This window comes from Colobus angolensis, unplaced genomic scaffold (genome assembly GCF_000951035.1).
Source record: "Colobus angolensis palliatus isolate OR3802 unplaced genomic scaffold, Cang.pa_1.0 Scaffold33, whole genome shotgun sequence".
NCBI lineage: Eukaryota > Metazoa > Chordata > Mammalia > Primates > Cercopithecidae > Colobus > Colobus angolensis.
This window is the reverse complement of record NW_012116599.1, coordinates 7,159,061-7,172,517: the sequence shown is the minus strand read 5'-3', so window position 1 is coordinate 7,172,517 and position 13,457 is coordinate 7,159,061. Positions and strand designations below refer to the sequence as shown.

Genomic DNA, 13,457 nt, shown 5'->3' with positions numbered 1-13,457 from the left:
TGGGAGGCCGAGACGGGCGGATCACGAGGTCAGGAGATCGAGACCATCCTGGCTAACACGGTGAAACCCCGTCTCTACTAAAATATACAAAAACCTAGCCGGGCGAGGTGGCGGGCGCCTGTAGTCCCAGCTACTCGGGAGGCTGAGGCAGGAGAATAACATAAACCCGGGAGGCGGAGCTTGCAGTGAGCTGAGATCCAGCCACTGCACTCCAGCCTGGGCGACAGAGCGAGACTCTGTCTCAAAAAAAAATTAAAAAAATAAATGTTGACTAGTTTATATTAAATTAGACACAACTAAGCCAACTTTTCATTTAATTATTTGCTCTCTGAATATTGCTACAATATACCTTTAGTCATCAAGGGAAAAAACTCTGTAGGTTTATAAACCAAAAGCAATGATACATTGTCAGGATTTTCTTTTTGTTCTGTTTTGTTTGAGAGATGGTCTGGCTCTCTTGCCCAGGCTGGAGTGTAGTGGTGGGGTTATGATCACGGTTCAATGCAGCCTTGACTTCCCAGGCTCAGGTGAGTCTCCAACCTCAACCTCCTGAGTAGTTGGGACGACAAGCATGTGGCACCATACCTAGCTAATTTTTCACATTTTGTAAAGATGGGGTTTCACCATGTTGCTCAGGCTGGTCTCAAACTCCTGGGCTCTAGCGATCCACCTACCTTGGCCTCCCAAAGTGCTGAAATTACAGGTGCGAGCCACTACATCTAGCTCCATTGTCAGGTTTTGATTTATTTCCAGCAACTTTCCACATAAGGTGTGATGTGATCTGCTTTTAAATGGTTAGGTTTAGATTTCATTCCTACTTTCATTTGGTCGCTTAAGAAATTCTAGGCACATACTTTTGTGACACAAAAGATTCTCAGGAAAGTTATTAAAAAGTTGGAGACTAAAAAAGATAGATACACAGATAACAAGAAACTTTTAGCTGCAGTCATATATGGAACCAAGTAGTTTTTCTTTTCTTTCTTTCTTTTTGAGACAGGGTCACACCCGGGTAGGAGTGCAGTAGTGCAGACATAACACACCACAACCTTGATCTCCTGGGCTCAAGCAGTCCTCCCAACTCAGCCTCCTGAGTAGCTGAAACCACTGGTGCACACTACCAGGCCTGGCTAAATTTTTAATTTTCATTTTTGTAGAGACAGAGTGTCGCTATGTTCCCCAGGCTGGTCTCGAACCCCCGGGCTCAAGTAATCCTCTGGCCTCAGCTTCCCAAAATGGTAGGATTACAGGTGTGACCCACCTTGCCAGGTCTAGTTCTTAATCATTTTCTAAAAATGATTTCTGGGATTTAGAGTTTCCTATCATTTTTGCTTCTACTTTTTCTCAGAGATCTCTTTAAGAAAATGATTAAAAAACCATTTGGTTTCATATAAAAGTACAGCTAAAGCTGACTGCAGAAAATATGCTTTGCTATTAACCAAAAGAGATGAGAAACATTTAAATTTCAAATTGCATGAAAGAAGTAGAGACAACAGCTTCATCGAGTTTTGGTTTTAATTTGTGAAAAAAATGTTTTATAAACAATTTACCACACAGAAATATGAGCACTCTGGGAAAAAAATCATCAAAGGAAAAAAAAATTAGTTGGTATGTTTATTTTCTTCATGGAAATGTCTTAGTTTAATCAGAATCATGCATCTTAGGTTGCTTTTTTTTTTTTTTTTTCATGTGAGGATTTTGTTAAAGTAGGATTATATCATTTCTTTGCATTAAAAAAGAAATATTCATGGCTGGGCACAATGGTTCACATCTGTAATCCCAGCACTTTGGGAGGCCAAAGCAGGTGGATCACCTGAGGTCAGGAGTTCGAGACCAGCCTGGCCAATATGGTTAAACCCCATATCTACTAAAAATACAAAAATTAGCTGGGCATGGTGGTGAGCACCTGTAATCCCTGCTAATAGGGAGGCTGAGGCAGGAGAATCACTTGAACCTGGGAGGCAGAGGTTGCACATTCTCATCAGCATTTATTGCTTGTCTTTTGGATAATTCTAATTGAAGTGAGATAATATCTCATTGTAGTTTTGATTTCCATTTCTCTGATCAATGATGTCGAGCACCTTTTCATATATCTGTTTGCCATTTGCATGTCTTTAAAGAAACGTCTATTCAGATTTTTGCCCATTTTTCATCTGATTATTAGACTTTTTTTCCCTATAGAGTTGTTTGAACTCCTTCTATAGTCTGGTTTTTAACCCCTTATCTCGTGGATAGTTTGCAGATTTGTTTTTCCATTCTGTGGGTTGCCTCTTTCCTTGGCTGTGCAAGAACTTTTTAACTTGATGTGATCCCATTTGTCCATTTTTGCTTTGGTTGCCTGTGTTTGTGGGGTACTCAAGAAATCTTTGCCCACTCCAATGTCCCAGAGAATTTCCCCAATGTTTTCTTGTAGTTGTTCCATAATTTGTTTTCTTGTAGTTGTTTCATAATTTGAGGTCTTAGATTTAAGTCATTAATCCATTTTGACTTGATTTTGTATATGGTGAGAAATAGGGGTTTACTTCCATTCATTCTTCTGCATATGGATATTCAGTTTTCCCGGCACCATATATTGAAGAGACTGTCTTTTCCCCAATGTATGTTCCTGGCATCTTTGTTGAAAGTGAGTTTACTGTAGGTGTGTGGGTTCACTATTGGGTTTCTGGGTTCACTCTTCTGTTCCATTGGTCTACATGTCTGCTTTTATGTCAGAACTACGCTGTTTTGGTTACTATAGCTCTATAGTATAGTTCAAAGTCAGGTAATGTGATTCCTCCAGTTTTTTGTTGTTGTTGTTGTTGTTTCATTTTGTTTCGTTTTGCTTAGGATAGCTCTGACTATTCTGGGTCTTCTGTGGTTTCACATAAATTTTAGAATTGTTTTTTCTATTTCTGTGAAGAATATCCTTGGCATTTTTATAGGGATTGCATTGAATCTGTAGATTGCTTTGGATAGTATGGGCGTTTTAACAATACTGATTCCCCCAGTCCACAAATATGGAATATCATTCCATTTTGTGTGTGTGTGTCCTCTTCAATTTCTTGTATCAGTGTTTTATAGTTTTCATTGCAAAGATATAGTTCACTTCTTTAGTTAATTCTGAGGTATTTTATTTTATCTGTAGCTATTGTAAATAGGATTACTTTTTTGATTTCTTTTTCAGATTGTTCTCTGTTTGCATATAGAAATGTTATGGAGTTTTGTATGTTGATTTTATGTCCTGCAAATATACTGAACTTATTTATCAGCTCTAATAGTTTCTTGGTAAGAATCTAAGTTTTCCTAAATGTAAGATCATATCATCTGCAAGCAAGGATAATTTGACTTGATCCTTTCCAATGTGGATGCCCTTTATTTCTTTCTCTTGTCTGATTGCTCTAGATAGGACTTCCAGTGCTATGTTGAATAGTGGTGGTAAAAGTAGGCATCCTTGTCAGTTTTTTCCCATTCAGTCTGATACTAGCTGTATGTCTGTCATATATGGCTTTTATTATGTTGAGTATGTTCCTTCTATACCCAATTTTTTAAGGGCGTTTATCAGGAAGGGATGCTGAATTGTATCACATGCTTTATTTAGCATCAATTGAATGATCATAGTTTTTGTCCTTCATTCTGTTGATGGGACTTATCACATTGATTGATTTGCATATGTTAAATGATGCTTGCATCCCTGGGATAAATCCCACTTAGTCATGATAGATTATCTTTCTAATGTATTGTTTAATTCAGTTTGCTAGTATTTTGTTGAGAATTTTTGTATTGATATTCATCAGAGATTGGCCTGTAGTTGTTTTTTGTTTTTTAATGTGCCTTTGTCTGGTTTTGCTGTTAGGGTAATACTGGCCTGGTAGAATGAGTTTGGAAGTATTCCCTCCTCTGTTTCTTAGAATAATTTGGATAGGATTGGAATTAGTTCTTTTATAGAATTCAGAAGTGAAGCCATTGAGTCCTGGGTTTTTCTTTAGTGGGAGGCTTTTTATTATGTCTTCAATCTCATTACTTGTTATTGGTCTGCTCAGGTTTTGGATTTCTTCATGGTTCAATCTGGGTAGGTAGTTTGTATCTAGGAATTTATCCATTTCTTCTAGATTTTCCAATTTATTGGCATATACTTGATCACAGTAGCCACTGATGATTCGTTGAATTTCTGCAGTATTGGTTTTAATGTCTCCTTTTACATCTCTAGTTTTATTTAATTGGGCCTTCTCTCTTTTTCTGAGTCTGGCTAAAGGTTTGTCAATTTTATCTTTTCTAAAACCCAACTTTTTGTTTAATTGACCTTTTGTATTGTTTTCTTCATTTCAATTTCATTTCTTTCTGCTCTGATGTTTATTATTTCTTTTCTTCTACTAATTTTGGGTTAGGTTTACTCTTGCTTTTCTAGTTCTTTAAGATGCATCATTAGGTTATTTATTTGAGGTGTCTCTTCTTCTTCTTCTTCTTCTTTTTTTTTTTTTTTAAGAGACAGGGTCTTACTGTGTTGCCCAGGCTGGAGTACACTGGCATGATCATCTCTACTCACTGCAACCTCTGCCTTGTGGGCTCAAGTAATCCTCCTGCCTCAGACTCCTGAGAAGCTGGGACCACAAACGTGCACCACCACACCTGGCTAATTTTTTGTATTTTTGATGGAGACAGGGTTTCACCATATTGATCAGGCTGGTCTAGAACTCTGGAGCTCAAGTGATTCATCTGCCTCAGCCTTGCAGAATGCTGGAATTACACACATGGGCCACCACACCCAGCCTCTCTTCTTTTTTTATGTAGGCACTTGTAACTATAAACTTCCCTCTTGGTACTGTTTTCACTGTGTCCTGTAGGTTTTGGCATGTTGTGTTTCCATTATCATTTGTTTTAAGAAATTTTTCAATTTCTCTCAATTTCTTCATTGACCGACTGGTCATTCAGGGGCATATTGTTTAATTTCCATGTGTTTCTATAGTTTCCAAAATCCCTCTTGTTGATTTCTAGTTTTATTCTATTGTGGTCAGAGACAATGTTTGATATTAATTATTTCAAATTTTTGAATATGTTTTAAGAGTTGTTTTGTGACCTAACATGGTTTATCCTTGACAATGATCCATATGCTGAGAACAGTATGTATTCTGTGGCCAATGAAAAGTTCTGTAAATATCTATTAGGTCCATTTTTTCTATAGTACAGATTAAGTCTGATGTTTCTTTATTGATTTTCTGTCTGGAAAATCTATCTAGTGCTGAAAGTGGGGTTTTAAAGTCTCTAGCTATTATTGTATTGCATTCTCTTATCTCTTTCTAGCTCTAATATTTGCTTTATATATGGGTGCTCCAGTGTTGGGTGCATATATATTTACAATTTTTATATCCTCTTGCTGAATTGACCCTTTTATCATTGTATAATGACCTTTGTCTCTAGTTTCTGTCTTGAAATCTATTCTCTCTGCTATAGAGAGAGAATAGCTATAAATCCTGTTTTTTTGTTTGTTTCCATTGGCATGGTATACCTTTGTCCATCACTCCATTTTCAGTCTATGTATGTCTTTATAGGTAAAATGTATTTCTTGTAGGCAACAGATCATTGGGTTTTTCTAAAAATCCATTCAACCACTCTCTTTTGAAGAGTTTAGACTGATACGTAAGGACTTACTCCTGTTATTTTGTTATTTCTTTTCCGGTTTTGTGGCCTTTTTCCTTTTCTTTCTTCCTTTTAGTGAAGGTGATTTTCTCTGGTGATATAATTTAATTTCTTTTTTACTTTTTGGGTATCCATTGTATGTTTTTCAATTTGAGATTACCATGAGGCTTGCAAATACTATCTTATAACCCATGATTTTAAGCTGGTAACAACTTAAGACTATTTGCATAAACAAACAAACAAAAAGAAAACTAATAAAAACTCTGCAGTATAACTTTGTCCTCCTGCTTTTTAACTTTTTGTTGTTTCTCTTTATATCTTATTGTACTGTCTTGAAAATTTGTAGTTACTATTTTTGATTAGTTCATCTTTTAGTCTTTCTACTTACAAGAGTAGTTTATACACCCGTTGCAGTGTGATAATATTCTGTGTTGTTCTATGTGCTTATTATCACAAGTGAGTTTTGTGCCTTTACATGTTTTCTTATTGCTCATGAACATCCTTTTCTTAGAGATAGAAGTACTCCCTTTAGCATTTCTTGTAGGACAGGTCTGGTGTTGATGAAATCCCTCAGCTTCTATTTGTTTGGGATGGTCTTTATTTCTCCTTCAGGTTTGATATTTTCACTGGATATACCATTCTAGGGTAAAGGTTTTTTGCCTTCAGCACTTTATGTCATGCCACTCCCTGGTTCTAAGTCTTTTCTAAGACTGAAAAGTGTGCTGCCAGACATGGGGGCTCTATTGTATGTTATTTATTTCCTTTCTCTTGCTCCTTTTAAAATCCTTTTTTTTTTTTGAGAAGGAGTCTCGCTCTGCAATCCTGGCTCACTGCAACCTCCACCTCCTGGGTTCAAGCGATTCTCCTGCCTCAGCCTTCTGAGTAGCTGAGATTACGCCTGGCTAATTTTTGTATTTTTAGTAGTGACAGGGTTTCACCATGTTGGCCAAGATGGTCTTGATCTCTTGACCTTGTGATCCACCTGCCTTGGCCTCCCAAAGTGCTAGGATTACAGGTGTGAGCCACAATGCCCAGCCTAGAATCCTTTCTTTATCCTTAACCTTTAGGAGTTTGATTATTAAATACATTTAAGTAGTCTTCTTTGGGTTAAATTTGCTTGGTGGTCTGTAACCTTGTCCTCGGATATTGGTATCTTTCTCTAGTTTTGGGAAGTTCTCTGATATTATCCCTTTGAATTAACTTTCTACCTCATCTGTTTCTTTACCTCCTCTTTAAGGCCAATAACTTAGATTTTCCCTTTTGAGGCTATTTTCTAGATATTGTAGGTGTGCCTCATTCTTCTTTTTTCTGTTGTCTCCTGACTGTATTTTTAAATAGCTTGTCTTCAAGCTTGCTAATTATTTCTTCTGCTTGATCAGTTCTGCTGGTATGAGATTCTGATGCATTCTTCAGTATGTCAATTGCATTTTTCAACCCCAGCATTTCTGCTTCTTTTTAATTATTTCAATCTCTTTATTCAGTTTATCTGACAGAACTCTGAATTCCTTGTTTGTTTTATCTTGAATTTCTTTGAGTTTTCTTAACACAGCTATTTTGAATTCTGTATCTGAAAGGTCATATATCGGTTTCTCCAGGATTGGTCCCTGGTGCCTTATTTAGTTTGTTTAGTGAGAACATGTTTCCTGGATGATCTTGATGCTTATGGATGTCCATCAGTGTCAGGGTATTGAAGAGTTGTATTTATTGTAGTCTTTGCTCTCTGGGCTTTTTTGTACCTGTCCTCCTTGGGAAGGCTTTCTAGATATTCAGAAGGTTTTGGGTGTTATGATCTAAACTTTGTCTACATTAGGGAGCACCCCAAGCCCAGTAACACTGTGGTTCTAGCAGACTCTTAGAGATACTGCTTTGGTGATCTTGGATAAGATCCAGAAGAATTTTCTGGATTACCAGACAGAGACGCTTGTTATTTTCTCTTACTTTCTCCAAGACAGTCTCTCTCTTTCTCTTTGCTGGACTACCTGGAGCTGGAGGTGGGTGACACAGGTACCCCTGTGGGCACTAATTTCTATCTTTTGAAGACTTCCACCCATGTTATGGTTAAAATGCTTATTTATGTTTAATGATAGATTTCAGATTGCAGTTAATCTGAGTGTGGAACGCTATGCCCTGGTATTTGGAATCAACACCTTTATTGCCTTGGTGATTCAGACCATCATAACTGTGATTGTAGTAGATCAGAGAGGGCTCAACTTGCCAATCAGCGTTCAGGTAAGCTGTAATACTTCTGTTTTCAACTAGGTAACCTCAAAGGTTTCTCAACCTTGCAACAAGCAATATTTAAATTTCTTGAGTTCCTTGGTTAAGCAAATTTTAAAATATACAACTCCTTAATTATCATATTGTAACACACCAAGTACGTTTTGAGAAATAATTGCAACTAGGACAACATTTACCTGGATAATGCAGGTAAGAAGTAACCTCAGTGCTTAAATTTATTCTTGGAGACATTGAATGTAACATTGAATGTAACCAGCCTCCAAACAAAGACATAGAGACAAATCAATAAGTGTTAGTGTTTTTTTTTTTGTTTTGCTTTGTTTTTTACTATTGGTGATAGTAGCTATGATTTTAACCCAAGCAACCTGCTCTGAAGCCAAGACTCTTAGTCACTGTATTGCTTACATCTTCTTACTTGATCTTGATTTCTTACTTGATAGGAGAGTATTGTTCAACCTAAATGACCCACATTAAAAACCTGGGTCTCAGTTACCCCATAATCCAAGCAAACCAACAGTATTATGTTGTATTATCATTGACATAGATGGTCATATTTTATATGTGGCTAATTATTTGTTTTTCTCCAGTTTTTAGTTTATGGGAGCTATTTTGCAGTAATTGCTGGAATTTTCCTAATGAGAAGCATGTATATTATCTACTCAACCAAATCCCAGAAGGATGTACAGAGCCCTGCTCCAAGCGAGAATCCAGATATGTCTCACCCAGAGGAAGAGAGTAATGTCATCATGTCAACAAAACTCTAACCTCATTGCAACAACTGCAGCAGTGGCTTTCAAAGCTATGCAATAATAAGGAAGGATTTTGAGATGGGTGGCATATGTTTTGCCATAACTTGACATGCTTTTTGCAAATCGGGATTCCAATGGACCTTTCAAAACCACAACAAAACCTCAGTTGTAGACGAGTTCTCTATCTGCTCAATTTTACTGGATGCAATTGACAGAACCCATCGTCATAATTAAGCAACCCATATTGGGGACCCCCCTGTGACTAGTAGCAGCTGGAAAATTCTGGTTTTTCTCGCTTGTAAGGACACGCAGATGGTGTGGAACCAAACCATGAGAAAACTCCAGCCATCCTGGAGTTGGTATTCACCATCTGTGGGGAGAAATACTAACTGGACGGACCCTATTGCTTGGCTTAAATACTTGTTTGATCTTACCAAAGAAGTCAACACATGGGACCTTTTTGTCACACGAGCCATTTTCTTTCTTCTTCTAATAAGTGTATTTCTGTTTAAGTTACAGTTCTCCAAGAGAATTACAAGGTTTATCCCATTTCTAATGGCTTGTCTTCAACTCTGATAACAGCATTATGCACAAGTCATGATTTGATAGTATTATTATTTAATTTTTTATGATTATTTTCCATGTTGTGCTCTGAGTTTTGCTGTTGAAAGTCTACCTCAAGAATAGCTCCAGATCCTCTTATGTATTTGCAGAATGACACTCAGGTCATTTCCCAGTGGCCGGGAGAGGCAGAGAGTCTTCTCTCCACCACCATATAGAGGTGTTAATGCATCTATGGGCCAGGTGCGGTGGCTCACTCCTGTAATCCCAGCAATTTAGGAGGCCAAGGTGGGAGTTTTGCTTGAGGCCAGAGGTTCAAGACCAGCCGGGGCAACACAGTGAGACCTGACTCTACTAAAAAATTAAAAAATTAGCTGGGCAGCATGGTGTGTGCCTGTAGTCTCAGCTACTTGGGAGGCCATGGGGGGAGGATGGGTTGAGCACAGGAGTCAGAGGCCGCAGTGAGCTATAATTGCACCACTGCACTCCAGCCTGGGCAACAGAGTAAGACTCTCATCCCCCTCTCCCACAAAACAGCACCTGTGTGATGTCTGTCTAAAATAGGAAAACTTAAAGGTTTCTAGAAGTATTAGAAATAAGAAAACACTGATGGAGGGAGTGGAATGAAACACCTGTTTTTTGTTTGTTTGTTTGTTTGTTTTGAGACGGAGTCTCGCTCTCTCACCCAGCCTGGAATGCAGTGGCGTGATCTTGGCTCACTGCAAACTCCGCCTCCTGGGTTCAAGCCATTCTCCTGCCTCAGCCTCCTGAGTAGGTGGGACTATGGGTGCGCACCACCATGCCTGGTTAATTTTTATATTTTTAGTAGAGATGGGGTTTCACCATATTGGCCAGGCTGGTCTCAAATTCTTGACTTCAGGTGATCTGCCTGCCTCGGCCTCCCAAAGAGCTGAGATTACAGGTGTGAACCATCATGCCGACCAAAACACCTAATTTTTAAATGGCAGCAATTGTGCTACATAAAATGTGTCAAAATTTTAAAGAGTTTTAAACATTTTTTTGATGAATTCTGCTGAAAATTATCTGAACATACCTTTTTTCGAAACTTCAAGGAGGGATGCATTGAGCAGTCTGACAGTGAGAATAAAGAATGCTGAGTCAAGATTTATATTAGGGCTGGCAGCTGTGGCTCACATCTGTCATCCCAGCAATTTGGGAGGCTGAGGTGAGAGGATAATTTGAGGGACGGAGTATGAGACCATCTTGGCCAACCTAGCAAGACCCTGTCTCTAAAACAAACCAAAAAAATCTTTAATTGCATTTTGATATGGTTTGGATCTGTGTCCCCACCAAATCTCATGTTGAAGTGTAATCCCCAGTGTTAGAGGTGGGGCCAGCTGGGAGACGACTGGATCATGGGAGTGAATCCTTCGTGAATGGTTTAGCACCATCCCCTCAGTGCTGTTCTCATGACAGCGAGTTATCGCAAGATCTGGTTGTTTAAAAGTGGGTAGCACCTCTCGCTCTCTCTTTCTCCTGCTTTGGCCATGTGAAGATGCCTGCTCCCACTTTGCCTTCTGCCATGAGTAAAAGCTCCCTGAGGACTCCCAGAAGCAGATGCTGCCACGCTTCCTATATAGCCCGTGAGCCAATTAAACGCCTTTTCTTACAAATTACCTAGTCTCAGGTTTTTCTTCATAGCAATGTGATAATGGACTAATATGTTTCTCAAGTACACTTCTCTCCAAATCCCCAAATTCATTCACTGGACTAAGATCCAGCCCAAGAACCAATGCACTCACTTAGTGGAGAAAACGAGTAACTTTCCTACTTACATTGAAGGCAAGGAAGGAATGGCTGCTATTCTTCTTTTTTTTGATAGAATCTTGCTCTGTCACCCAGGCTGGGGTGCAATGATACAATCTCAGCTCACTGCAACCTCTGCCTCCCGGGTTCAAGCAATTCTCCTGCCTCAGCCTCCTGAGTAGCTGGGATTATAGGCGCCCGCCACCCTGCCCAGCTAATTTTTGTATGTTTAGTAGAGATTGGGTTTCACCATGTTGGTCAGGCTGGTCTCGAACTCCTGGTCTCAGGTCATCTGCCTGTCTCAGCCTCCCAAAGTGTTGGGATTACAGGCGTGAGCCACCTCACACTCAGTCCATTATCCTTCTTTTTTAACGTATTATACTGGAGGTGTTAGGCATCACAATTAGACAAACAAGAAAAATCAGAAGTCAAAAATTGGAAAGGAGGCCAGGTGCAGTGGTTCACGCCTGTAATCCCAACATTTTGGGAGGCTGAGGCGGACAGATCACATGAGGCCAGGAATTGTAGGCAAGCCTGGGAAACATGGTGAAACCCTGTATGTACTAAAACCAACAAAATTAGCCGAGTGTGGTGCATGCCTGTAATCCCAGTTACTCGGTGGCTGAAGCATAAGAATCACTTAAACCCGGGAGGCAGAGGTTGCAGTGAGTTGAGATTGTGCCACTGCACTCCAGCCTGAGCGACAGAGTGAGACTCAAAGGGGACAAAAAAATGCATTATGATTCATTCACATATTCACCTATAACAAAATTAACTGCTAAAAAATGAGGAAGATCTTTAGTGACACAGAACTCTGAGAGCTCTATTATCAAGTGGAAAAAAGTCAAGCACCAAAGTAATAATGAATGCAGCAACTCAGCATTTGTACAAAAAGGGGAAAAACATCTGTATTGGCTTACATATGCATATAACTTTTCTAAAAAGACAAATGAGGCCAGGCACGGTGGCTCATGCCTGTAATCCTAGCACTTTGGGAGGCTGAGGCAGGTGGATTGCTTGAGTTCAGGAATTCGAGACCAGTCTGGGCAACATGGTAAAACCCTGTCTCTACAAAAAATACAAAAATTAGCTGGGCATGGTGGCTTGCACCTGTACTCCCAGCTACTTGAGGAGGATGAGAAAGGAGGATCGCTTGAGCCTGGAGGTGGAGGTTGCAGTGAGTTGAGATCGCGCCACTGCACTCCAGCCTGGGTGACAGAGTGAGACCCTGTCTAGAACGAACGAACCAACAATCAAACAAAGAAATAAACAAATGAAATTCATACCAATGATTGCCCGTTGTGGAGTAATGGGAAATGGGAGGGAGACCTCACATTCTCATGGCATTTGATGCTTGCACCAAATGAATAACCCACCAGTAAATTAAAATACTACTTTTACAAAAAATCATTTAACCTCTTCAGAAATAAATTTGCATTGAAGAATAAGGAGCTGGAGATATGCTATGCAACCATTATGATGGTTTTATATTTTTGGTAATGTGAATGAATTACTAAATGTGCATTTATAATTAAAAGGGACAAACAACAGAAGAAAAAAATAAGTAGGCCTGGTTGGGCACCATGGCTTATGCCTGAAATCCCAGCACTTTGGGAGGCTAAGGTGGGAGGATCACTTGAGCTCAGGAGTTCAAGACCACCCTGAGCAACATAGTGAGACTCCATCTCAAAAAATTAATAATAAAAGTAGACCTGATACTGAAAAATAAAATTAAAATTTTTTATTTGGTATCTCATGAATGAAAAGAAATTTTTTAAGTAACGACCCCTCATATAAGTACCAGCCACTTTGGGGTGTCATTTGATGATCAATCCCAACTGTGATTCCTCAGTCAGGAAAGAGGCTCATAGGCATATGAAACTGGTTCAAAGTCAAGCACGCAGGAAATAGTGAAGGTGCAATTTGAATTCAGGTATGTCTGACCACTGTGGTCTTTCTATGATACCACCCTGCTCTATACTCAACACAGGAGAGTATTGTACCCACTCATGAAAGATAAAATCCAGAGCAGGGTCCCTATTTCCCCGGTCCATGGACTGGTACTGGTCGGTGGCCTGTTGGGAACTGGGCCGCACAGCAGGAGGTGAGTGGCAGGTGAGTGAGCAAAGCTTCATCTGTATTTACAGCTGCTCCCCATCGCTCACATTACCACTTGAGCTCTGCCTCCTGTCAGATCAGCGGAGGCATTAGATTCTCATAGGAGTGGGAACCCTACTGCGAGCAGTGCGTGCTAGAGATCTAGGTTGCATGCTCCTTATGAGAATCATCTGATGTCTGTCACTGTCTCCTATCACTCCCAGATGGCACCATTTAGTTGCAGGAAAACAAGCTCAGGGCTCCCACCAGTTCTACATTATGGTGAGTTGCATAATTATTTCATTATATATTACAATGAAATAGTAATAGAAATACAGTGCCCAAGACCAGGCACAGTGGCTTACGCCTGTAATCCCAGCACTTTGGGAGGCCGAGGCAGACAGATCACTTGAGGTCAGGAGTTCGAGACCAGCC

The 13,457-nt window shown here is 39.6% G+C and overlaps 1 protein-coding gene across 3 annotated transcripts in view; it reads left to right on the top strand.

The window, feature by feature from the left end:
• Nucleotides 1–10,792, top strand: part of LOC105518811 (thiamine transporter 2) — a 29,480-nt gene extending 18,688 nt beyond the window's left edge. For 2 of the 3 annotated variants that reach the window (XM_011951947.1, XM_011951946.1), the window contains 2 exons: nt 7,698–7,839; nt 8,436–9,189. In XM_011951947.1, coding sequence (XP_011807337.1) covers nt 7,698–7,839; nt 8,436–8,612 — 319 coding nt within the window. In that variant the 3' untranslated portion in view covers nt 8,613–9,189. Of the gene's footprint in view, nt 1–7,697; nt 7,840–8,435 lie in introns of all 3 variants that reach the window. The other variant, XM_011951944.1, reaches the window with a different exon arrangement.
• Nucleotides 10,793–13,457: the final 2,665 nt, after the last annotated feature.